The 26180-nt window shown below is 31.1% G+C and overlaps 1 protein-coding gene across 4 annotated transcripts in view; it reads left to right on the top strand.

Moving 5' to 3' along the window:
* LOC115891501 overlaps positions 1-26180 on the top strand; it is a 58718-nt gene that overhangs the window by 31391 nt on the left and 1147 nt on the right. For 3 of the 4 annotated variants that reach the window (XR_004051869.1, XR_004051871.1, XM_030911964.1), the window contains exon 2: positions 9838-10008. Coding sequence is in view for 1 of the 4 variants with exons in the window: in XM_030911964.1 (XP_030767824.1) it covers positions 9838-10008 (171 nt within the window). In the remaining 3 variants the exon portion in view is untranslated. Of the gene's footprint in view, positions 1-1280; positions 1498-9837; positions 10009-26180 lie in introns of those variants that run through there. The other variant, XR_004051870.1, reaches the window with a different exon arrangement.

Here is a 26180-nt window from a genome sequence, read left to right as displayed (position 1 = left end):
AGATATTTAGAATGACAATAGTCAATACATGTCATTATTGACAAAAAATAAACACGTTTAGTAGATATAGTTACTTGACTGAAATAATAAATTTGAGATTTTTTTTTTAAATCATCCATACATTTTTTTTTCGAAAAAATGATGATAAAACAGTTTTTGTTGAACTTTTGGCACAAAAACATTTCAAATTTATGATTTCAGTCTAATAAATATTTAGTCAATATGTTTAATTTATGTCAGTGATGACAGGTATTGATAATTTCGATTCCAAATATCTCGAGAACCATTACTCGTACCGATATTTACCAAGACACATTTTTTACGTAAAAAACTTCGTAAATGTATATTTTTTTACGCAGTAGTTTTATACAGGTACGGACGAAAATTTATTACTCTTTAAACCAGTTCAAAATTTTTTGGTGGCGCTCTCTACAAGTAGGAGTCATATTGACATCAAAATCAAATTTCTCGCATCAAAAAACTCCCAGGCACCAATTTTCATCCAAATATTGACCTTATTTCATAAATTATTTGGAAAAAATCGAAATAAAAATGAAATTTCTACACCCTGTATTTCCAAAACTAAGCATTTTAGGACATACATTTATACGAACTATTTTACTTATTTTTATCTGCAGAATATGCTGCCGAAGTTTCCGGAATACAATTCGGACCACCCTGTATAGTGATGCTTTAAATATTGTATGGTCTGATTTTTCTTATTTTTATAACTTTATTATGTTTTTAATTAAATTATATTAATGAAGAAATAAACTGAAAGTAAGCTTGAATTAGCACACAAATTATTAATTTTCATTGTTAATTCACGAACAATGAAAATTCATAATTTGTGTGCTAATTCTAGTTTACTTTCATTTTATTTCTTTATTAATAGCAAAAACCTAACAAAGTTATAAAAATAAGAAAAATCAAATTAATACATTTTTATACATAGCATGGAACTTTGTCAATTTGGCCATAAAATAATAATTTTAGGAATAAAAATATGAAATAACTAAAAAACATAATTATTGATCGGTTAAATTTATCGATATAAGAATATTTTAATATCATATTTCAAAACCTAAAAATATTTTTATTACAACAGAATTGAAATTAACGCCGATTTGTATTCATAACTATAACTTCCTCAGGTAATAATAATACTAATTTCTATAGTGTATTTATTTAATTTATTATCATAAATTAATAAGAAGTGAATATCGAATATCGAAGCGTCATACTCTACACGTAACAGGTCGTCTCGTCTGTCTGAAAATTTAGTCTGGTTTAGTAGCGGTTCTAATAGTAATCATCAATTACGTCAAGATCCTTGAGATTGATACTGTTTTTACACAAAAATAAATACTCGTAAAACCCTATTTTATTGTGTATTTTGCTGTGCCGTATGTTTGATTCTAGTTTTAGTCGGTGTGATCTCATTCTAGTTATATACGGATTTACCGGTTCGGTTGTGATATACGTACATATATTAATGTAAGTTGAAATATTTATTTATAACAATGTTTTTAATTTTATATTAGTAAACTACCAGAATATAATTAAAATTTAAGTGTACGTATAGTATTAGTAATGTAAGCGCCAACGTTATTATTTACGCCTATAATTAAGTTAATACATTAAAGATTTTTTACAGGGTTCTGTAATAGTGTGTCAGGCATCTGTAGCTCCTAGAATAAAAAACTTTAGAATAACCTAAAGTACGTACATGAAACACATTCGTTTCAGGAAAATATTTTAACTTCTATAGGGTGAAATTTAAAGGAGGCGTACATTCTTCTCAAAGAGACCTGGTTTAAATTAAAAAGAAGTATAAAAAGACTCAAAATCTCGGTCTCAACATTTGTTAAACAGTGACACGTGTTTCGCTCATACGAGCATCACCAGACAAATACAATTAAAGTTTTGGATTGACTTTAATTGTATTTGTCTGATGATGCTCGTATAAGCGAAACACGTGTCACTGTTTAAGTTAATATAAACGTTGAGACCGAGACTTTGATTCTTTTTATACTTCTTTTTAATTCTATAGGATGGCTCAAAAAGTGTGAGTGGATCGGGATGGTCTTCTTAAAATGAAACACCCTGTATATTATAAAATTTTTGGCTTCCTTTCAGTTCACTTTACATTATCCTAAGATATGAGTAAATATATTTCGATAGTTTCAGAGGTATTAATAAATAAATAAATATATATTTTTGAGCCTTCTTAAAAAAACTATTAAAAATACAAGAACTGTCCTGAAATCAAAACTATATTAGGTATTTACTTTAGATGGTCTGTACTTACTTTGATATAAATAAAGTAATCTTAAATAATACAGGGTGGTCAAAATTCTACGGGAAACTTTCTAAAATTTAAAATAATTTTTCTTTGCATTTTTAAATGAAACATCCTGTATATTATTTTTTCTACAGATGGAGAATTAAAAAATAAACATTTTTTATATTTAAAGTATTTTAAAAATTTTAACGGTTTCACAGATATTCGCAGTATTATTTCATATGGCTCTTTCAACGGCAAAATATGAGAGAAAAATCATTGGGTGGGTTTGATAAAAATTTGCTGTGGAAAATGCCATATGAAACATAAACCTCGATTATCTGCGAAACAGCTGAAAATTTTGAAATACTCTAATTACAAAAAAATGTTCATTTTTTAATTCGCCATTTGTTGAAATTTGATGAATTATATACAGGGTGTTCCATTTAAAAAAAAACAAAGAAATATTATTTTATATTTTAGAAAGTCCGACGTAGAATTTTGAACATTCTGTATGTACGATTACCATATTTATAGCGAAGTAAGTACTTAGCATCTGAAGTAAATAACTAGTACAGTTTTGATTTCAGGACTACCCTTGTATTTTTAGTAATTTGAAACTATCGAAATATATTTACTCATATCTTAGGTGTAAAGTGATCTAAAAGGAAGCCCAAAATTCAATAATATACAGGGTGATCAATTAAAAAAAAGCATCCCGATCCGCTCACACTTTTTTGAGCCACGCCTTATAGAAATTAAAATATTTTCTTGAAATACATCCTAGTACATGCTTTAGGTTTGTACATACTTAAACCAAACTCCCAAGTTTTTTTTCTAGGGGCTACAGATGCCCGACGCACAATTACCGGACCCTGTATACTTATTGATATATCAAACTGGTTAATTTAAATTTATTTTACAGTCACTTAATTTAATATGAAAAATGAAAACTTTCTCATAAACGAGAAAAATAAAAATTCTGTTAAAAAATGATTAGATTTTTAAAATGATTTCAAAAAGAACAGATACATATAGAGGGTGGTCCGAGTTGTTTTCGGGAAATTCGCCAGCATATTCTGTAGATAAAAATAAGTAAAAACGTTCGTATAAATTTATACCCTAAAAAGGCAAACCAAACCTCTACAGACACCAATTTTCATCCAAATATCTGCTCTAGTTCAGAAATTATTTAAAAAAAAACGAAAATGAAACTTCTATTTTCATCTGCAGAATATGCTGCCGAAGTTTCCCGAATGCAATTGATCACCCTGTATCCTGTATAATAATATTCTGACTTTGATACTATTGATAAAACACCAGCTCATTTTCCCCAAAATGTTCGAAAGTAGCTCCATAATAAAAATGTCGTCCGATAATGAACCACACTAATTCATCACTATGTATACAGGGTGATTCACGGTCTATGGAAATTTAGTCCTTTATTGTTGGTCCTTATCAGTTGGTAGCGAAAGTTTTTGTTTCATCTTAATTATAATCGGTTGTAAGGTCAAATGTTACTATAGAAATGTAACACTAAAAAATAAGTAATATAATTAGTACATGTGTCGGGTAAATGACAGTTAATTTGTTTTCTTTGTAAGTAAATAATGCCTAATTATTGATCGGTAATTAGTGGAATTTTAGTAAATACACACTTGTTAATTAATTAATTATTTCGTTTTTAATTGTGCTAAAAATGCTAAAATAACTTTTCTAGTACTTTAAAGTTGTTAGTTAATACTAAAAAAATTGCAATATATTCTTTAGTCGACGCGCGACTTTTCAAAATATCACTTAAAATTTTAAAAAAAATGTGTAAGAAACAGAACACCACTTCAAACTAAAATGCCTGATCGACTTAGACATAATAACGTATAGTATATAATATATAAATAGCATTGTTAATTTCACAACGCCAAAAATATATTAACCTATCAATAATTTAGGATTTTTAAGGAAAATTGACATTATATTGATAATAATGATTCTTTAATGCTGGATTTTCGCATTTTATCCTTAAAATTATTTACTTCTATCTTTCTTACCTTTCGGCCTATCTTTTGTCATCTTTTCTTTCACGATCATTATTTTTTTTTCGTACATACTTTTTCCATTACAGACTAAAATATTTTCCTTTAAAACGACTACCAAGATGCCATATCGAAGTCTGTAAACGTAGAGTTCTATTCATCCATAAAATGAATTGATTAGCTTCTTTTCAAGAACTTAATGCATCACCCTCTACCTCCATTATGTTTAGGACAGTACCTTAATATAGGAGCATGTTTATGATAATTTTGTTAACATAACAAAAATTGTTATGTTTAAAAAATATCACGTTTATTAAAGGCTGAGCAAATATTTAATTAAATATTTTAATTATATTCTCGGGAGTTCATTAATCATAACACAGCCATGGCACTCTGGATTGAAATTTAAAATAGAATTTGATTTGAGTGACTATGTCAAATATTGACATATGATATGTCATTCGATTCAAAGTGTCATTTTCTATCGAATAAAGTAAAAAAATACCGAGGGTGTGATTTAAAACTCCAAAGTTGTAGTAATTTCCGGTGAAACCGGAATTGACTGAAAACAATTGAATACGTCAATCAATCCCAATTTACGTCATATACTAACTTACCAAATATGGTTGTTTTATCTGAAAAAATAAAAATGTTATAGGGGTGAGCCACTTTTGAGATGCACCCGGTATAGTGATGCTTTAAATATTGTATGGTCCGATTTTTTTATTTTTTTAACTTTATTATGTTTTTGCTGTTAATGAAGGAATAAAGTGAAAGTAAGCTAGAATTAGCATACAAATTTTTATTGTTAATTCACGAACAATAAAAATTCATAATTTGTGTGCTAATTCTAGTTTACTTTCATTTTATTTCTTCATTAATAGCAAAAACATAACAAAGTTATAAAAATAAGAAAAATCAGATTAATACTTTTTATACACAGCATGGAACTTTGTCAATTTGGCCTATTATTTTAGGAATTAAAATAGAAAATAACTGCAAAACATTATTATTGATCGGTTAAATTTATAGATATCAGAATATTTTAATATCATATTTCAAAACCTAAAAATATTTTTATTGCAACAGAATTGAAATTACCGCCCGATTAGTATTCATAACTATAACTTCCTCAGGTAATAATAATAATAATTTCTACAGTGTATTTATTTAATTTATTATCATAAATTAATAAGAAGTGAATATCGAATATCGAAGCGTCATACTCCACACGTAACAGGTCGTCGCGTCTGTCTGAAAATTTAGTCTGGTTTAGTAGCCTAAATAATGCCTAATTATTGATCGGTAATTAGTGGGATTTTAGTAAATACACATTTGTTAATTAATTAATTATTTCGTTTATAATTGTGCTAAAAATGCTAAAATAACTTTTCTAGTACTTTAAAGTTGTAAGTTAATACTAAAAAAATTGCAATATATTCTTTAGTCGACGCGCGACGTTTCAAAATATCACTTAAAATTTAAAAAAATGTGTAAGAAACAGAACATCACTTCAAACTAAAATGCCTGATCGACTTACACATAATAATGTATAGTATATAATATATAAATAGCATTGTTAATTTCACAACGCCAAAAATATATTAACCTATCAATAATTTAGGATTTTAAAGGAAAATTGACATTATATTGATAATAATGATTCTTTAATGCTGGATTTTCGCATTTTATCCTTAAAATTATTTACTTCTATCTTTCTTACCTTTCGGCCTATCTTTTATCATCTTTTCTTTCACGATCATTATTTCTTTTTGTACATACTTTTTCCATTACAAACTAAAATATTTTCCTTTAAAACGACTACCAAGATGCCATATCGAAGTCTGTAAACGTAGAGTTCTATTCATCCATAAAATGAATTGATTAGCTTCTTTTCAAGAACTTAATGCATCACCCTCTACATCCATTATGTTTAGGACAGTACCTTAATATAGGAGCATGTTTATGAATATTTTTGTTATGTTTAAAAAATATCACGTTTATTAAAGGCTGAGAAAATATTTAATTAAATAATATTTTAATTATATTCTCGGGAGTTCATTAATCATAAAATATGTTTTAGTGGTAGTAGTAGTAAAACATTTTCTAAAGAATTAAATATTTCTTATGTTTATTTTTGGATTCACAAATCTATTTTTTTAAATGTGCTTAAAAAATTGTGTCAAAAATTTTTATTTTTGTAGTTAAATATTAATTTTTAAAAGTTGTATGTTAATTTATAATAAATAACATATAGGATCAAGAATTAATAAATCGAAATTAACAATTACATTCGAATAGATAAATCCAAAACTGTGAAATACAAAAAATAACCCTTATTAACTTATATTTTTTTACAAGTTTTCCCTTTATTTAATGATACAATAAAGGTCTTACTATTATTAACTCCGAAATAAAAATACGATCTTTTGGTTTTTCTTTTTATTTGGGAAATGCTTGATTTCCCCAATTCTTCTGAATATCCGTATAATTCGTTACCATCATTTTCTCTGCAGGGCATTATTTTATCCGCCTGATATCTTATTCGGAACCTGTAAAAAACAGATAAAAAAGCAGGCGAATCTGCCGCAAAAAGGGAAACCATCAATAACTTTCTTTGTTAGCAGCAAGCCTTCAAGAAATTGAAAATAGATCTTTTTTCGATATAAAAGAATTTATCAGTTTGATTCGACACCGGCGTAGATTTTTTGTGTCTAATTGGGTATTATTAATTTATTATTAATTGCCAGGTTTTGTCTACTTTTTTTACTTATAAAGCAGTTTGCAGGCATGATTTATAAATACAATGTCCTGCAACAGTGCGTCGGGCATTTGTAGCTCCTATAATAAAAATATTTTCTTTCTTCAAACCAAAATCCGTGTGTTTGTAGAAGGGGGCCTTTTTTATGATTCTAAATAATTTTTAAGCTGTTAAAGTTGAAATTAAGCGTGGAAGTTACTTCGAAAATTTTGGAATTTGGTTGCTACATTATACCGGGTGCGTCTCAAAAATGGCTATATAGTTTTTTTATTTTTTAAGTTAAAAAAAATGAGATTTGGTATGTTAGTATATGGCATAAATTAGGATTGATTGACGTATTCAATTGTTTTCGGTCACTTCCTGTTTCACCGGAAATGACTACAACTTTTGATTTTTAAATTACACCCCCGGAATTTTTTTACTTTATTCTGTAGAAATGTCACTCTGAATAGAATGACATATCATATGTCAACTTTTGACATTTTCGCATATGGTTTATTTGAAATTATAACTTGCGGTTCGTAACGAAAATTTGACTCGAAAAAAAAACTAAGTGTGTGGTATCAAATTATTCGTAAAAAATGCTTTTTCCAAATATGCTAATGAGCCTAGTTATAACCTAACCTAACCTAACCCTTGTTCCATTTGAAAAAATTGAGATATGATTAAAAATACGATTTGAGCATTTTCTAACTGGCCAGGACAAGACACTAAAAACATTAGATGATTAAATCTATTTTTCCAAGACTCCTTGATGAAGAATTAGTGTTTTAAACATAACCATGGCACTCTAGATTGAATTTTAAAATACACTTTTTTATTAAGCGAGAATGTCAAAAGTTGACATATGATATGTCATTCTATTTAGAATGTCATTTTCTATCGAATAAAGTAAAAAAAAACCGAGGGTGCCATTTAAAAATCAGAAGTTGTAGTCATTTCCGGTGAAACAGGAAGTGGCCAAGAACAATTGAATTCACGGCACCTTCTTCTTAAGGTGTCGTGCAGATTCCTGCGTAGGCGTTCATCTTTTTCTTCCTCAGCAGATGGTTCTGTTAACTGCAGCGACTTGGAGTGCTTGGAAGTCCTGTATGCCTGTCCAATGACGAATATTTCAGCCAGGATAGCTTCCTTCGACCTATTCCCCTTTTGCCCCCCTCTATTTTACCCTGGAGAATCAGACGTTGAAAGTGATAGCGCTCTCCACGTAGTATGTGTCCCAAATAGGCTATTTTCCTCTTCTTGATGATTTCGAAGAGTTCACGTTCTTCTAGACCAGCTCTTCTGAGAATGTCTTCATTCCTCATACGGTCGACCCAGGGCACTCTTAGCATTTCTCGTAGGGTCCACATTTCGAAGGTTTCAATTCGGTTTATTGTTGCTACCTTCAGTGTCCATGCTTCCACACCCTATAACAAAACGGACCAGACATAGCACTTCACCATTCTGTATCTAAGGCCGAAGTTCAAATTCCTATCTGTGAGAAATCTTCGTAGTCTCAGAAAAGTAGATCTTGCTTGTTCGATCCTGCATTTGATCTCCTGATCTGGATCTCACGTTTCGTTAACCATGCATCCCAAATATTTAAATTCTGTGACCTGCTTGATGACCTCTCCATTTAAGTAAATTCGAACGAGATCACGTAACTGAATACACCAATCAATCCTAATTTATGTCATATACTAACATATCAAATTTCGTTTTTTTTTATTTGAATATTCCGAGATATTTGCGTTTTTCGATTTTGGCAAAATTTCAACTTTAAATTGTTTTCTACGAGTCCTTATGAACATCTAAGAAACGAAAAATAAGCCATAGGAGGGCGCCAACAGTCGTCTATCCGATGGTGTATAAATGGTTTTTTAGTATTGAAGGGTTGGGTCGATACTTTAAAAAAGTCGAAAACGGAAAATTTCCAAAAATTTTCCCTGCCAAAATTGAGCTTCTTCACAGTTCATCACAGTTTAAATGGAGCGAATATAGAGCTCCACTAGCTCTATCCGTAGAGGCTACACTGGTCGTTTAGCTACTTACCGTTTCATACCGAAACATCTTATTCTTATTTACACCTTTATTTATTTTTTATTGTAATAATTTAATGTAGCGACCAAATGCCAAAATTTTCGAAATGACTTCCACGCTTAATTTGAAAGGAAAGGAATTCCCCTAAAAAAATCACGTGATTTAATATCTCTACCGGACTATAATGCATGTACTATATATTTCAACGAGACAATTTTAACTTTTACAGGGTGGCTCAAAAAAGTGTACAAGGGTCGGGATATTTTTTTTAAATAAAATATTAAAGAAAAAGAAAAAAAAACAAAACAAAAATATTTTATTATAATATATAATAAATAATAATATATTATGCATCCGAACATACTATTATATATTCACCTACTGGCTATTTCATATTTCCTCCTCAATGATTATAATTTTTAGGTTCGTTATTGTATAAATTAACGAATAGCGAAAATATTATTTATCAGTAGATATATCAGAATTAAATTATGTACCTAATTCGAAAAAAATATAAAAAAAGTTCAGCACAAAACTTCAAATTGATATTTTCAGTTACAATTGGACGTGGATATATTTTATATTATTACAGCTGTTTAAATTTCGGATATAAAAAGGTCTCTGTTTTGTTTCCATTATACACGTTTAAAAGCTTTTTAAATGGAAAAATAAAAAATATATATTATTGTATATTGTATTTACAATGGACAAAATAACATATTTTTTTTTTGTTTCAGAAACTATGGAAAAAGAGCATCACTATGCATATATGTCCTGGGTGTATTTGGGAATATTGGTTACAATATTCAATTATTACTCCGCCACAGCGCGCAAAATTGTTTACAGAATCTCAAACCTATCAAAATCAGTTGTTTCGAAATTGTTCCTTAACAAATTTCAAGAAGAAGGTAAGCCTAATTTATAGAATAATAATAAATAAAGGTCAAAGGTATATGAATGGATATTAAATTCCTATAGTTATTAAAATTATGAAGCCATTCACTGATTTCTAATCACGGACTAGATGGGATTAACTAGGTTTTATATTTAAGTAATAAAGTTAAATATTTTGGTAGAATCTTGAATGAGCGGGAGGGAGGTTAATCACCGCGAACCTTCTAAAAATCTATCGTGTTTCCCTTTCTTGAGCTATAACTCATCATACAGTAACTCTCTATTTTTTGCTTGAGAGAGGTTGAGACCAGTATAGGCTAGCCTTCTATCTATCCACGCATCCCCTCGACTTCGTCACGTAGTATTATTTAGGTTTTTAGTGAGGTTGTCTACTCTTGGTCCGGGAAATTAATCTATCCCCCCCCCCCACACCCTCTGCCCGTGATATATGACCACACATTATAGAGTGCCTGGTATGACGGACAGGGTAGTCCCATGCGGCATCGTTATATGTTTTGGTGCAATTCCTTAGACCAAAATCCTTAGATCAAAGTGCCAGAGAGGATTTGGACCATTTTATCGCCTTTTTTAATTTAAGTTGTGAATTGAAAACAGACAACTGCGATTTATCAGTTAAACCTCAGTACCGGCTCATATTCCTTTCCAAGACTTGCATGTATCTAAGTTGATTATTTTTTTTTCACTATGAGTAATTCACCCATTCACTACCTCAACCAATTCTAAAATTCAAATTTTAGGGTTTTGTAAAAATATAAAATATATTTTTGTTTCTGACTTATACAAATAGGATTCATCCTATGTGTATTGATCAAATAGGAACTTATTGAAATAGGAGGTTATTGACATGAAGAAGTTTATTTATAAACTTAAGCTGACTTAATTTTTTCTCATCATAATAATGCTTGCTTCGGCAATTTTTACACCAAAACAGAAATCATCTCATTTTCCCCATTAATCCTCAACAAAAATGATAATTTAAAATTCGCTTAAATTACTAATTACATCCCTTTACGCTTTTTTTCAAACACCCTAGTCACTTGTTTCAAGTCCATTATTTTTCAGTGTCCACTGACAAAAATAAAAATATCTGATTACAGTTGAGGGTTGGAACCTATATATGGTCTTATAACTTTACAGTTTTAATAATTTGCCGTTTTTTTGTTTGTGTTGTTTTGATGTATTTGGTGGTAAATTAGTGTTTTATTTTGTTAAAAATATCTGCCCGTCTTGTCGAGATGTTAAGCTACAATTATTTATTTATTTATTCTCTCTACGATGTATACAATTATCTGATTATCATTGGTAAACGTAAATATAAATAATTAACAGACCTATTGTAAGTACTACTTAGAATTCTTTAATTATGTAATATAATACTACTTACATGTTTTCTCACTTAATACTTGAATTTGCTATTAGATAGAATATAAAAAATCAACATTATCGCTAGCTACAAGCAATTTTATTTAAACGAATAATTATACTTTTTTGTGGTTTAATGATGAGATCCAACTATCAATAAACATAGTAGTGTTTTATATAATAGTTTGGTGGTATTTATGACAAAAATTTGCAAAAAATATTCAATAAATTTATAAAAAATTAATTGTGTGTTCTAAAATTCGGTCGTCTAACAAATTATTAACAACCATTTATTTTAATAATATACACTGACGGGCATGAAAAACGGACACCTTAAAATTTTCATAAAATTTCAAGTTCAATATACACTGAAATACACCAATTTTTTTCAAATGGGAAGGGGGTCAAGTGGTACCGCATTGAAAAGGGCTTTCTATTCTCTATACTTTCCCGCTTCGTTTTTGAAAATCGGTCGAGCCATTGAGATAATACGAAGGATTGAAATTTGAAAAGTTTATTTAAACATTTATCAGAGTAAATAATGATAAGGATAAATTCCTTCGACCAATTTGCTGTCTTTTTCTTATTATTTCTAGATGTTTACGCATTTTTTCACTTGCCATAAGGATGAACGATCGGGTTAGGGAAAGTGTACTTTCTTTTTGAAAGGTGTAGTTAATCGGCACAATTGTCGGTACGGGGCTGAGGACAACCCCAGGGTTTTTCACGAGATGCACACACAAAACCCTAAGAAATTGAACGTGTGGGCTGGTATTTTTAGAAATTCTATTGTGAGTCCTTTTTTTCTTCCTAGAAATCTAACAGGTGATATGTACTTGGATTTACAGGAAAATACCATCGACCCAGCCCTAACTGACATCATAGAGAATAATCCTGGATACGCTGAAGCGGAACTAATATTTCAGCAAGACGGTGCACCTCCACATTACTCTCAAAATGTGCGTAATTATTTAAACAATAACTTTCCCATTCGGTGGATAGAACGAAGGGCTGCATTTGAGTAGCCTCCCCGGTCACCCGACTTGACTCCTTTAAACTTTTTTCTATGGGGACACATAAAAAGTGAAGTGTACAGCACTCCACCCGCCTCATTAGAAGACCTGCGAAGACGAAATATTGATGTTTGTTGCGAAGTGACCCCGCAAGTTCTTCAGAATGTTCTAGAACGGGTTGAAAATAATTTGTATTACTGTATGGAGGTTGACGGGCAATATTTTCAGCATTTTCTTCATTAATAAGATAAGTTTTATTTTAATTAATTCAATTTATGCGTTTTTTGCAAAAAAAGTACTTTTCAAATTTCAGTCTTTCATATTTTCAAAATGACTCGACCGATTATTAAAAACGAAGCGGGGAAATATAGAGAATAGAAAGGCCCTTTTCATTGCGACGCCACTTGACCCCCCTTTCCATTTGAAAAAAGTTGGGGGATGACACCTCCGCTTAGAGGGTTGAAGATTTTGCAATAATTTTTGGGGCAAAAGTTGCCCCCCTTGGATTTTTCGAAAAAAAATACCCTGGCTGTTATGCCTTGCGGAACGTTTTCGATGGGCTATCCTGTATCTTGAGCGGCTATAGAACCCTCTTGCAGGCAAACTTAGTATTAAGCAAAAATTGCTTAATACTAAGTTTATATACTTCAATGTAATTAAGATTTCAATATAATTAATTTTAATGAGATTAGGTATTTAGTAGTTTTAATACATCCACGTATAATGTAAAATATAATGTTGCATAAGCTGTCAAAGCCATTCACGAAGTGCCCGCATTGTTTCGGCCTATTGCATTTACCATAATTTGCCTAACTTTAGGTGTAGAGGTTTCATGGAACCTTTTAAATTTTTCCTATACTTTAATACTTATTGTGCTATTCGGGATGGAGACAAATCCAATAAATCATAGACTACTAAAATCGGTGCCGCCGCGCCGTCTATAAGTTATAAATTATGTAACTAATCCGACTTTGTTGTCCTATTTAGTTTATCTTGAATTCTAATTTTGTTTAAGATTATTAGTCACCTGCAAGTTTTCTTTTTATTGTCGTAAGATCAGCAATATCCATGCTCTTTAGTACAATACGCATAAAATCACATATCCGTAAATAAAGAATTTCATTGATTGATTTATTATCTATTTTTAGATATTTTTATTTTGTATTTTCTAGTATCTGTTAAAGGAAATTTTCGTACACTTACGGTTCTAGAAACATTAGCAACATTATATTTTCTAGATATTAATCGCGTAATTACATAGTTAGGCTAAAAATATAATAAGAAGGAACGAAAATAACCAGAATGCCATTAATATATATTTTTTTATCTTCAAAGAGTACGCTCGGCTTAAGCCGGTCCCACACGATGGTTTCCTTTTTTTTCCTTGGTTATTCGTCGCGTCCCCACTCTCTGTCGGTAAATATAGCCCGAGTCAAAGGATCATAATAATTATTCGTATACTTGCTAAGTGTACTTGGCCAGCCTTGTCTATACTTGCCGAGGCGCAAAAAAATGACTGCGCAAATAATTGTACTGTTATAGAGTATGTCCAGTTTATTTCCGGATCGTATTAGTGTTTTTCGGGTTAATTGCGGATACCTAATTTAAAACATTAAAATAATAATAAATTATATAATATCAAATTTACATTAATAACTTCAATATTGGCGACATACCTAAATTGTTCTCACAGCAATAAATCTAGTGGACAAATGAAGACTACACGGGAAAAACCAGATATGTCACATTTTTATAGAAATTAAGATAGCGATACAACTTTATAGACAAATGTTAACGTCATTCGAGAAAAAAAACAATAATACGCTTAGTCCCAGAGATATTACAGCGTGGTTATTTTGCCGTACAAAAGAAAAACCAGAGTAGTCCACACGTAAATGGCAAAAACCAGAGATGTACTTAGCATGGGCGACAAGCATGCATTTTGCAATTAGTATTATATGTTATAAATTTATCTATTGGAATAAAAACCTACTTAAATATTAATTTTCTTCCTACAACAAAAAAATAATAGTTTAGATTTAAGTTTTATACCAACCTTTAATTGGACATCCCTGGCTTTCCCCTGTTTTGTTATGCATTTTGACATTTTTATTCCGGTATTTCAGAATATGGCGATAATTCACAATATTAATAATGCAGAATTGGTAGTAATATATATTTTTCTAATTATTCAACCGAAAATAACATATTTCTTTAAAAACACTAAATTGAATTTTTCTCCGCTCCAATTAAAATGGACAAATCTGGGGTTTTCCGTGTAGTCTTCAAATGACGTTGTTTTGGAATTTATGGATTTATACGAAGATGAGCCCTTCATATGGATGGACAGCAATGTTTGTGCTGGCGTACTTGTTTAAATGAACAAGTCGGCGTCGTGTGAGCGCCACACTTGCCGATGTTGTTTACAAAGTGGGGACTGGTAGGGATACTTGCCAAGTACGCAAATATTGGCGTACTTGCCCAGTAGACGAGTCGTGAGAGTGTGCCTAAAAAAGAGACACTTGGCAGTTAAGAGACAATATTATCAAAAACTGTACCAAATGTTGGTTCCAACGTTGGACGCATCGTGTAGGACCGGCTTTAACCCAATAAGCCAACTCAATCTTTGACAATCATAATCATCAGCGACAGATTTTATCGCTTAATATCAAAACATAATTAACAGTCCTATCGATTCCAAACACGATATTATACAAAACAAAAAGCAGGAGTATGCGTATATCCGTTTCGTCAAGGCAGTTAGATTCCAATTAACGGGGGCGTTATAAACCGGACCTTAGGGAAATCATATCAAAACGTACACACACAAACAGAAAAAAAGTAAATTAAAACATGGCAGAAAGCGTTACGGGAACGACATAACGACGTGTTGTAATTAGTTCCAGTTTCCGGTCGATACATACATTCGCTGTGTTTAGTGTTTACGGTGTTTATTTTTGGGTATTTCGTTTAATTTTAGGAAAAAAGAACTGAGTATATTTTTTCTTTTTGGGGTACACTTTTTTTTTCGTTAGGAGAGAATCATGTTATTGATACTTATTTTATGCAATATACTTCAGAATTAATGTAATAATTTACAATTTATCAGTAGTATATTAGGCGTTCTTGATGCTATTTTTCCTTATTCTGATATAGACCGCCAGAACCACGGTGGAGCAGTGAGTTAAGAGATAAGTAAGAGGTGAAACAAGCATCTGCTTTACCATACTAGAGAGGTGTACAGGGTATCCCATTTTAGTTGAAATCATACGGTTTCTCCGTTATTAGTGAAGATAGAAGGGTGCGGTTTGCACAAACCTGTCCCACTTTTTTCTCAAATGGAAGATACCTTAAATAAAATTTTCATAGCCCTCTTCATTTCTGGGCTACAGGTTCTTTTTTAAAATTTTGCAATTTGGGACACCCTTTGTATCTCTATTATTTTTAAAGGTATCGAGACGGTGAAATTGTGGCGTAGTCTGTTATTCTGCGAAAATAATATTATTTAAGATATGAAATAAAGTTAAGTTTTCTTAAATATAACACCTTGTATATTTATATTACATAATCTTAAATTATATGATCTGGCTTGCCATAAGCTTCTCAAAACTATATATCACTCTATATTTATTTTCACTATTTACTGCAATATTTAAAGAAAATATTAAAAGATCGTATTTATTAGTAGGCCATGATTGATAATAAAACAAACTACAAAAAATATTAAAAATATATACTGCTATCTGTCTCTTCTTTTATTTTGAGAGCCTCTAATAAATTCTTTATATATTATTATATTAGGAAAACTTTCATGGAACCCAAAAACTCTCTACCGCTATTTGTAAATCTTCGAAGTTATCGTATCGGAACTTTTAAATATTCATTTGGCTAATTTACCTAAAATATACTTTCAGCCTAAGATGGGACTCTCCCTCATAACTTAACAACTTAACTTAAAACGAAAATGTTAGAATTTTGTTAAATTATTATTTCTCAAATCAATGAATTGGAACCAATAATGGGCCATGAATGGGCCCATATGATGGCCTCCCTGATTCCCGGATTTGTCCGTTCTCAATTTCTGATTTTGGGGATTTTTGAAATATGAAATATATCCTGGCAACTAATACAATGTCGAACACCTGGAAAATGTTTTAATAATACAAGCTAATAATGCAAACTTTTAAATATTTGCAAACCCATCTTGTTATAAAAAAAATATATTCAGATATTCAGTGCTAACAGTTCAAAAGTATGTATATAACTATTTTAGTAAATACCATTTTGATTTTTTTGTTATTTATCACGGCCTACTAATAAAAAAAATTATATACATTTCAAATATTGCAGTAAATAGTGAAAATAAATATAGAGTGATATATATTTTTGAGAAGCTCGTAGCAAGACGGATCATACGATTTATAAATATACAGGGTGTTCTATTTGAAAAAACATAACTTTAGTTCATATTTTCAAAAATATTGTTTTTGTAGAAAAACAGACTACACCACTGTATTCCACGTAAAAAGAATCAGTTTTCACATTGATGTCATCCACAATAACGGAGATAAGGGAGCTGTCCCAAAATGCAAATTTTTCGAAAAGCCTGTATCTCAGAAACGAAGAGGGCTATGAACATTTTGTTTAAAGCATCTTTCGTTTGTCAAAAAAGTTGGACAGGTTTGTGCAAACCGCGTCCTCCTATCTTTACTAATAACGGAGATACCGTATGATTTCAACTAAAATGGGACACCCTGTATATGACGGTGATGCCTATTAATAGTACAAAATACATGAATTATAAAGAATGCTTGTTCGACACACTACAGCTGGAGCCACGGCCGGCTACATGATAAGACAATCAATAGCCGCTAATATACGGAAGGAAATTATGAAATATTTGTTCTGCCGTAGTCTATACCTCTCATTAATATCAATATGTTAGTGGGCTAGCTTACCGAAAAATATCGGATATGTGGCAGTCCAGATTGTTGCTTTTAGTGCTTTTAATTTTATTCATGTTTGTTTCCACATATATTTTACCTGGATATTTTAAACTTCTTTAAAATATCGGATCGCATGATGAATTTGGGCACATATCAAAATATTTTGCTATTAACTGCGAGGTTAATACCCTTGAGAATCGAATTTGAAAGATTAGATATACGCGTTTGTGAACACCATAACATCTGTACTCTGAACGACCGAGTCGGCGGATATGGAATGTCATATCTGGACTGCGGAACTTATCGCCTAAATATCCCTTCAACAAATATCCGTCAACAATTCTATAACAATCGGAGAAAAACTACTGGAATATGTAGCGGAATTCAATTACCTCGGCAGTTTGCTTTCGGAAAAGTCTAATATCGACTCTGAAATTCAACACAGGATTAGCAGCGCCTCAAGAGCATTCTGGAAATTAGAAGACAGGGTTTTCTACAGTCACGACTTGAGCACAAAAATGAAACTTGCACTGTGCCGAGCAATAATAATTCCCACCATGTTATATGCAAGCGAAATTTGGGAACCGTACCGCCGATACATGAAAGGATTAAACAAGTTGCAACAGAAACACCTTAGACAACTCTTAAGAATCAAATGGTTTCACCATGTTTCAAACGTATCGTCCTTGAAAGCGATCTCTTGAAACAAGAGGGGTGAACAGTACGATAATTCGCTGGTGTTGGGAAATGCTCTCAACACGAACAGCAGAGGATGAGATAGGTACTAAAACTGTAGTTGTTAAAACAACGCTAGGAACTCCAAAAGGTGGAGTGACCTCCCCCCTACTGTGGAGCTTGGTAGTGGATGAACTACTGGAAGAATTAACTCTAGCGGGAATACACTGCCTAGGGTATGCAGATGACATAGTCATCATTGCACGGGGAAACATTAAGGCACCCTGTGTGATATTATCCAAAGAGGACTCCGAATCGCTGAGAGATAATGCAGGACTGTCAGGCTGAGTATTAACTCAGATAAAACCGCAGTAGTGCCATTCGCCAGAAAGCGATGTTTGAAAAACTTGATAAGAATCCATCTAGATGGAAAGGAAATACTGCCATCATAGGAAGTAAAATATCTGGAAATAACCCTGGATAGTAAACTTCTCTGGAACAGGCATATTAACTCCAGGCACCCGTTCAAAGAAAAATAGTATACAAAAATTATTTTGACTTTTACTTGTACTTGCACTTATTTTCTAAAACAGAAAAACTCATTCTAAAACTATTTTTTTTATATCAGAAGCATGACTAAAGTTCTGTTCCTGTTACTCATTCTAAGTTCACATCCCCTAATAATTAATAAGGCAACGCAGTCCTTGATAATCATAATTAGCATTGACAAATTTTAACGTTTAATATCAAACCGTAATTAACAGTCCTGTCGGTTTCAAAACCGATATTTTACAAAACAAAACGACAGCGATTATATGTCCTGCTTGCCTTTCGTCAAAGCAGTTAGATTTCGTTTAACAGGAATGTTATATACCGGACCTTAGGGAAATCATATCGAAACGCACATACAAACGAAAAAAAAAGGAGAAAAACATGGTAGGAAGCTTTACAGGAACGATGTAACGTCGTGTTGTAATTAGTTCCTATTTTTGCGGTCAATACATATTGCCGGTGTGTTTACCGCGCGTCTATTTTTATATATTCCTTTTAATTTTAGGATATGAATCTAAATATATTTCTCTTGTATTCTTTTTTTTTGTACTCATAATAAAATCTATGTATTGGATCAAAATATACCTCTTTTTGTATTATTTTTTTGTGTTCATAATAAAAATATATATCTATATTAATTATACTTTCACACAAAATACTATAGTAGATTGTAGACTGTATGGGAGTTAATCACCTTGAACTTATAGATCTATCGTGGCCCTCTTTCTTGAGTGACAACTCATAATACAGTTTCAGGGTTTTGAAAAAAGCCAGTATCGCTGACAGTTTTATAGACTTTAGTTCTCCATCTTCGATATCGGTCGTACTTATGGCACGAATGATTGTCGTCTCGGTGCATTCATTGACGAGGTGTTCCCCAGTATTAAGTATTGTTCCTACCAGCGGAGGCTAAAGTTTCATTGGGGTCTGTGTGGCACCACCACGCCAAGAGTGTTTCATTATTAGGATGGTGCGTAGTCTATAAAGTGTGCCTCACTGGGACACTAATTTTGAGAAAGTATTAATTGAGTGGTTTGATGAACTTAAAGAGTCTTAAGTGAGATGAAGATCATCGAGACCTATATTGATTTTTATCTGAAGAGTAACCATAACTTCGATTCTGAATCTCTTATTTATAGAAGAGAGAAAATTGAATAATCAATATCAAAAAAGAAAGCGATGTGGTATATGTCAACCGTATGTCAATGAAGAAATGATAAAAAACAAAAATCTTATGAATCAAATGTGTACGATCCATGTACGGTAAATGGATCATAATATTAGCATGAACTGTTTGAAAAAGTTATGTACATTCAAGGTTTGCAGTTTTGTTGAAAATAATTTATGTTTTTTACTTTAGCTTCACATTTCAGTTTGTATTTTTAATAATACGGTAAAATCATAAAATATACATGTCTAATTTCTTAGCCAAATTATATTTCTGTTGTCAAAAATTCCTAAAAATGCGTTTTACTTTATTTCTTTCCTTAACGTTCTTAATTTTGTTGAAAATTAATGAAATTATGTTTGTTGACAAGTTTGAATATATTATAAACAGTGTTAAAATAACAAGCTTTTTATAAAATCCCCTCATCATGTACCTATAAACTGAAAAAAAAATTGTAGCTATAACCTAACCTAACAGCACGCCATAAGCGGTACAAAAATTCACCACGCCATAGCCAGCTGAGGGTTAAATTTACAATAAAAGCTCGAAATATCCTTATGGATTAAAAATTAGCTGTCCTAATATCGAAATGGTATTATATACAGGGTGGTCCGAACTGTATTCCGGCAACCTCGGCAGCATATTCTGCAAATGAAAATAAATAAAAAAGTTCATATAAATGTATGTCCTATAATGCTTAGTTTCAGAGATACAGGGTGTAGAAGTTTAATTTTTATTTCGATTTTTTTCAAATAATTTCTGAAGTAACGTCAATATTTGGATGAAAATTGATGTCTAGGAGTTTTTTGACATGAGAAATTTGATTTTGGTATCAATTTGACTCCTACTGGTAGAGGGCGCCACCTACATGTGTTTTAACTGATTTGAAGCGTAATAGCTTTTTGTCCGTACCTGTATAAAACTACCAAGGGAAAAAATATACATCTTTGTGACTTTGTACGTAAAAAATATCTCTTTGTAAAAATCGCTACGAGCAACCGTTCTCAAGATATTTAGAATGGAAATAGTCAATACATGACATTATTGACGAAAAACAAATACGTTGAGTACATAGTTATTTCAGTGAAATAATAAATTTGGAAAATTTTTATTTTTTTAAACTAATCAAATTTTTTTTTGCAAAAAAATGACGATAAAACAGTTTCTGTTGAATTTTTGACACAAATACTTTCAAATTTATATCGGTCTAATAACTATTTAGTCAACATGTTTAATTTATGTCAATGATGACAGGTATTGATAATTTCGATTCCAAATATCTCGAGAACCATTACTCTAAGCGATTTTTACCAAGAGACCTTTTTTATGTAAAAAAAGTCTTAAATGTACATTTTTTTACTCAGTAGTTTTATACAGGTATGGACGAAAAGTTATTACTCTTCAAACCAGTTAAAAAATATGTAGGTGGCGCCCTCAATAAGCAGGAGTCATATTGACATGAAAATCGAATTTCTCATGTCAAAAAACTCCCAGACACCAATTTTCATCCAAATATTGACGTTACTTCATAAATTATTTTGAAAAAATCGAAATAAAAATGAAATTTCTACACCCTGTATCTCCGCAACTAAGCATTTTAGGACATACATTTATACGAACTTTTTTACTCGTTTTTATCTGCAGGATATGCTGCCGAAGTTCCTGGAATACAGTTCGGACCACCCTGTATATTATATTTATAGCAATATAATATGGTATTATTATTTTATAATTGAAGACATGAGTTCATAAAGGTGTCATGTCGTATTTTCTTAAAAATCAGTTTTATTCAGTATTTCAACATCCCTATATAATTGAATGAATACCATAAAGAGTATCCTAGATGATAAAGGTGTAATGTCACATACAGGATTAATAATTTTTAGACGTGTTTTGTCCATTAAAGCTTCATTCAGAACCTCGAAATCAGTGGAATAAATTAGTAGTTTCACTTAGCCGTAGAAGTTTGTTCACCTAATTTTAATGTAAGCATTTAGAACGTCATAACTAGTGGTAGTAATTTTCAATTAATGAAAAAAGTTAACAAAATTTTGACTTTTCCACTAATTATTCTTCAAAATTTGCGGGGAATGTCATTTTGGCCTTTGATTATCACCCGTCAAGAAAAATTTTGGTTAGAAATCAAAAGTTTGTTGTTTCATAACCTAAATATTATGCTTTCTCTATTATATGGATACAACAGACTACCGCAAGCTGTTGCTAGGATATTTTATTAATTTTAATTGGGTTTTTTAGACATTGTGAATGATCGTAAACTAAAAAGTATAAAGTGTAATTAAAACCACTAATTAGGAGGTTCTGAATGAAGCTTTACTCGAATCTTAAAACTTAAACTTTTAAAAAAGCGACATGACACCTTTATCCACTCATGTCTTCAATTATGGTGCCGTGCAGTTGCCAAGTCATTATAATTATTACAGAAATAAAGATGTCTAATATTGATACTAACAACTTATAACAAAATTGTTGAATAGGTGCTTAAAGAGAAACCAAATAAAATATACTGACTTAGTTTTACCTGAGTTCTCACAGCTTTTTATAGTGGAAGAATTATGTTGCGAGATGCATTTGTTTTCATTCTGTGTTTTTGATGGGATAATTTATTCAGAAAAATGTATGGCTCAAATACTAAGTTGTGCATAAATTTCTGGGGAAAGCTATAAAAGGGATTTACCCATATCTGATGTAAGCATTTAACAAAGCATTGCGACGAAAAAAAAATCAAAATTGCGAGAGAAAAAATTTACCAATTAAGCGAGGTGTTATAAATCGGACCGCAGGGAAATCAAATCGAAACCGTACAAAGTAAAAGCCAAAAAATGTAAATAAAAATACTGCGGAAAGCTCCCCGGGAATGACATTTCGACGTGTCATAATTACCTTTTGTTTCCGGTCAATATATCTCGTGTATATGGCGACGCGGTGTTTTAATTCTGTTTTAGTTTAACAAATACTCCCAAGTTTTTTGATATTATATATCTACTCATTTATTAGTGATATCACTAACTTAATGTTTTTCAAATCAGAATATTACAGATTATTAAAGTACTTCTATGTTATATTTAATGTTTTATTCTCACTATTTAACTAAATGCCTTCTATTTTCATATTAAATTGTTTTAAGACAAAGCGTATTTACTACTAAATTGTGTTAAGACAAAACATATTTACTACTACATAATATACGTAACATGCTATACCGGTATACCGGGTATTTCTCAAATGTGGCTAACCCTTGGGCTAACCAATATAACATTTTTATTTTTTCCGATAAACACACAAAATTTGGTATGTATGAGACATAAATTGAGATTGATTGACCTATTCAATTAACTATAACGGGTGTTTTTCAAGTGTCTCAATTCTCTATCTATTTATTATTTTTTCTGGTAATAAAACGAGATTTTGTATGTTAGTATATGATATAAATCGAGATTCATTGACTTATTCAGTTAGTTTCGGTCACTTCTTGTTTCACCGGAAATAACAACAACTTTTGATTTTTAAGTGGTACCCTCGGTATTTTTTTAATTTACGAGCATATGGTAGAAAATGACATTCTGAATTGTCAGAATGTCATATGTCAACTTTTGACATTTCTATGGTAAACTTTTTTAAGTTTTATATATATATGGTTAAAACTACTAATTTTACTATACCTTTAATTAGATAAGAATCAGTGGCCTTGATGTGGTTTAGAGCCAGTCAACATCTTGGTCACTCTCAAATTGAGCTGGTGATTGCCTTGTAGCAGAGCCATCATAAAACAAGATGTTTTTCGTGTATTATCGTTTTTCCACCTGATGACATTCCCAGACAGATTCCATTATTAACTTGATTTTATAGTTAATTTATATTTTTTAAAACAGAACAATTTGTTAAATATAAAATAAGTTATTTTGATTTTCCTACAATTTTGATTTATTTTCTTCAAATATTTTTCATTAAAAAAGTTGATTTGCATTGAAATTCAGAAAAACACCAGATTAAATTAATTTCAGAATTTCTGATTAAATTTAACAACTTTTAATATTTAATTAAATACGGGTATGTTTGTTTATCAGACCATAGAATACATACAATGGAATAATTCAGCAAGAACAAACAGTGTAGAGGCGTTTAATGAAAAAACATTAAAATAATATTTAATGAAATAAAATAATCTGCACAGCTTAATTCCGTTTATTTTGTTTATTTACTTACATATTAAAACTAATATACCGTAAGATTGACAAATAGTTTTTTTAAAGAAATTAGACAACCTAAATTCTCATTTGAATTTTTTTGCATTTCTAAAGTTGAAATCGTCCAAAAATTTTTCGATGTTAAAAATTTCACGAAAAAAGTCAAATTAGCGCCCTCTAGCTACCACGAAAAAATCTATGTAAACAAAATTTATACTGCAGATCATTAGGTAAGAAAAGCTCTTTTAAACGAGTCCTAGTTTGTTTAACTCGGCTGACCCAAACCAGAATGTAGAATGAATGTAGAATGTTTAAGAGGGGAATTAATCACCGCGACGCGCGACGTTAAAGATCTATTATGTCTTCCCCTTTCTTGAGTTATAACGAGTTATAACTCATCATACAGTCTCAGGGCTTCAACAAAAGCCAGTATCTGAGACGGCTCCGCATAGGCCAGCCCTCCATCCTGGACATCGTCTGCACAGAATCTGCATTCGCCGTTATTTCTCAGCTTCAGCCTACTGAGGTGTTCGTTGAGGAGACAGTGTCCTGTTAGAAACCCCGTGACAATCCGAAGATTGCTTTTACTTAAATCAAGGGAGACCTTTGATTTTTCTCGGTAGTAAGTTCTGAGGAACTTTTGTGTCTTAGACCTTTTCTAGCTAGATCATTTGCTTTTTCATTGCCTTGGTTAGCAGGCATTCAGAGTAGGAGGACTTTATTTTCTTTGCATAATTTGTTGAAATTCTCTAGGCATTCTTTGACAAACTTCGAATTGATGGTTACTGAGTTGATCGCGTTTAATGCTGCTTGACTATCGAATAAGATGGATATTTCCTGTTTTTGATAGTTCCTATCTAAGATAAATTGTACGCATCTTTCGATAGCGTAAATTTCTGCCTGAAGGATGCTGGGGTAGGTGCCCATTGGTTCGGAGTATTTAGTTTTCGGACCAAATACTCCTATCCCTCTCCCTGCTTTGGTTTTGGAAGCATCAGTACCATACCACGTTATGGTATGGTCTTTTACATGCTAAGCAAACGTTTCTTCCTTCTAATCCTTTTTATTACTACAGTGAGGTGTGTGACCTAAATCAGAGTTATCCTTATTTTAATAAAAGGAAGTTTAACCTTCCCCCACCACTTTATTTTATGAGACAGAGCAAAATACGGTACATAAAAAAATACAAATTTTCCATTGATTACAACAGCAATATTTAAAATACATCTTCACCTGCACATTTTTTAGAAAAATTGTTTTCTGATTGGCGATTACATATGCACCCTCTAGCGGACAAATAGCTGCCCAAGTACAGCCGCTCTTTAGCTGTTACGCTTTGTAAGAAACCGTAACGTGTAACAACCGAAGCTTTACTAAAGAACTAAAATAAATAAATAATTTATTTGTACTGTATGTTACTTTCTACTACTAAGCTTAAGAGAAAAACTTCTTAGTAGATCTTGATTAACATGCTTAACCAGAAATAAAAAAATAATGTTTCAGAGGATATTTCATTCTAATAATCCTTGATTTGTTCTTTACATCATAGATCTTTCGAAATCTACTAGCCATATCCCAAAAGTTCGTTTCGCAGATACAGGGTGTAGAAGTATAATTTTTATTTCGATTTTTTCCAAATATTTTCTGAAGTAACGTCACTATTTGGATGAAGATTGGTGTCTGGAATTTTTTTGACATCAGAAATTTGATTTTGATGTCAATATGACTCCTAATTGTAGGGGGAGCCATCTTTAGGTGTTTTAACTGTTTTAAAGAGTAAAAACTTTTCGTCCGTACCTGTATAAAACTACTGAATTAATGTATAAAATATACATTTCCGTGATTTTTTACGTAAAAAATGTTTGCTGGCCAAAATCGCTACGAGCAATCGTTCTCAAAATATTTGTAATGGAAATAGTCAATACATGTCATTATTGACAAAAAATAAATAACATGTTTGAGTAGATAGTTATTTGACTCAAATGATAAATATGGGAACTTTTTATTTTTTAGGTTAATCATAAATTTTTCAACAAAAAAATGATAATAACAGTTTCTGTTGAACTTTTGGCACAAAAACGTATATCAAATTTCTGATTTCAGTCTAATAACTACTTAGTCAACACGTTTAATTTATGTCAATGACGACAGGTATTGATAATTTGGATTAAAAATATTTCGAGAACCATTACTCGTAGCGATCTTTACCAAGAGAACTTTTTTACGTAAAAAACGTCGTAAATG

Source organism: Sitophilus oryzae, unplaced genomic scaffold (genome assembly GCF_002938485.1).
Source record: "Sitophilus oryzae breed Bouriz unplaced genomic scaffold, Soryzae_2.0 scaffold_1184_pilon_pilon, whole genome shotgun sequence".
NCBI lineage: Eukaryota > Metazoa > Arthropoda > Insecta > Coleoptera > Curculionidae > Sitophilus > Sitophilus oryzae.
The sequence above is the reverse complement of the archived record's forward strand: the minus strand, read 5'-3'. Positions and strand labels throughout refer to the sequence as shown.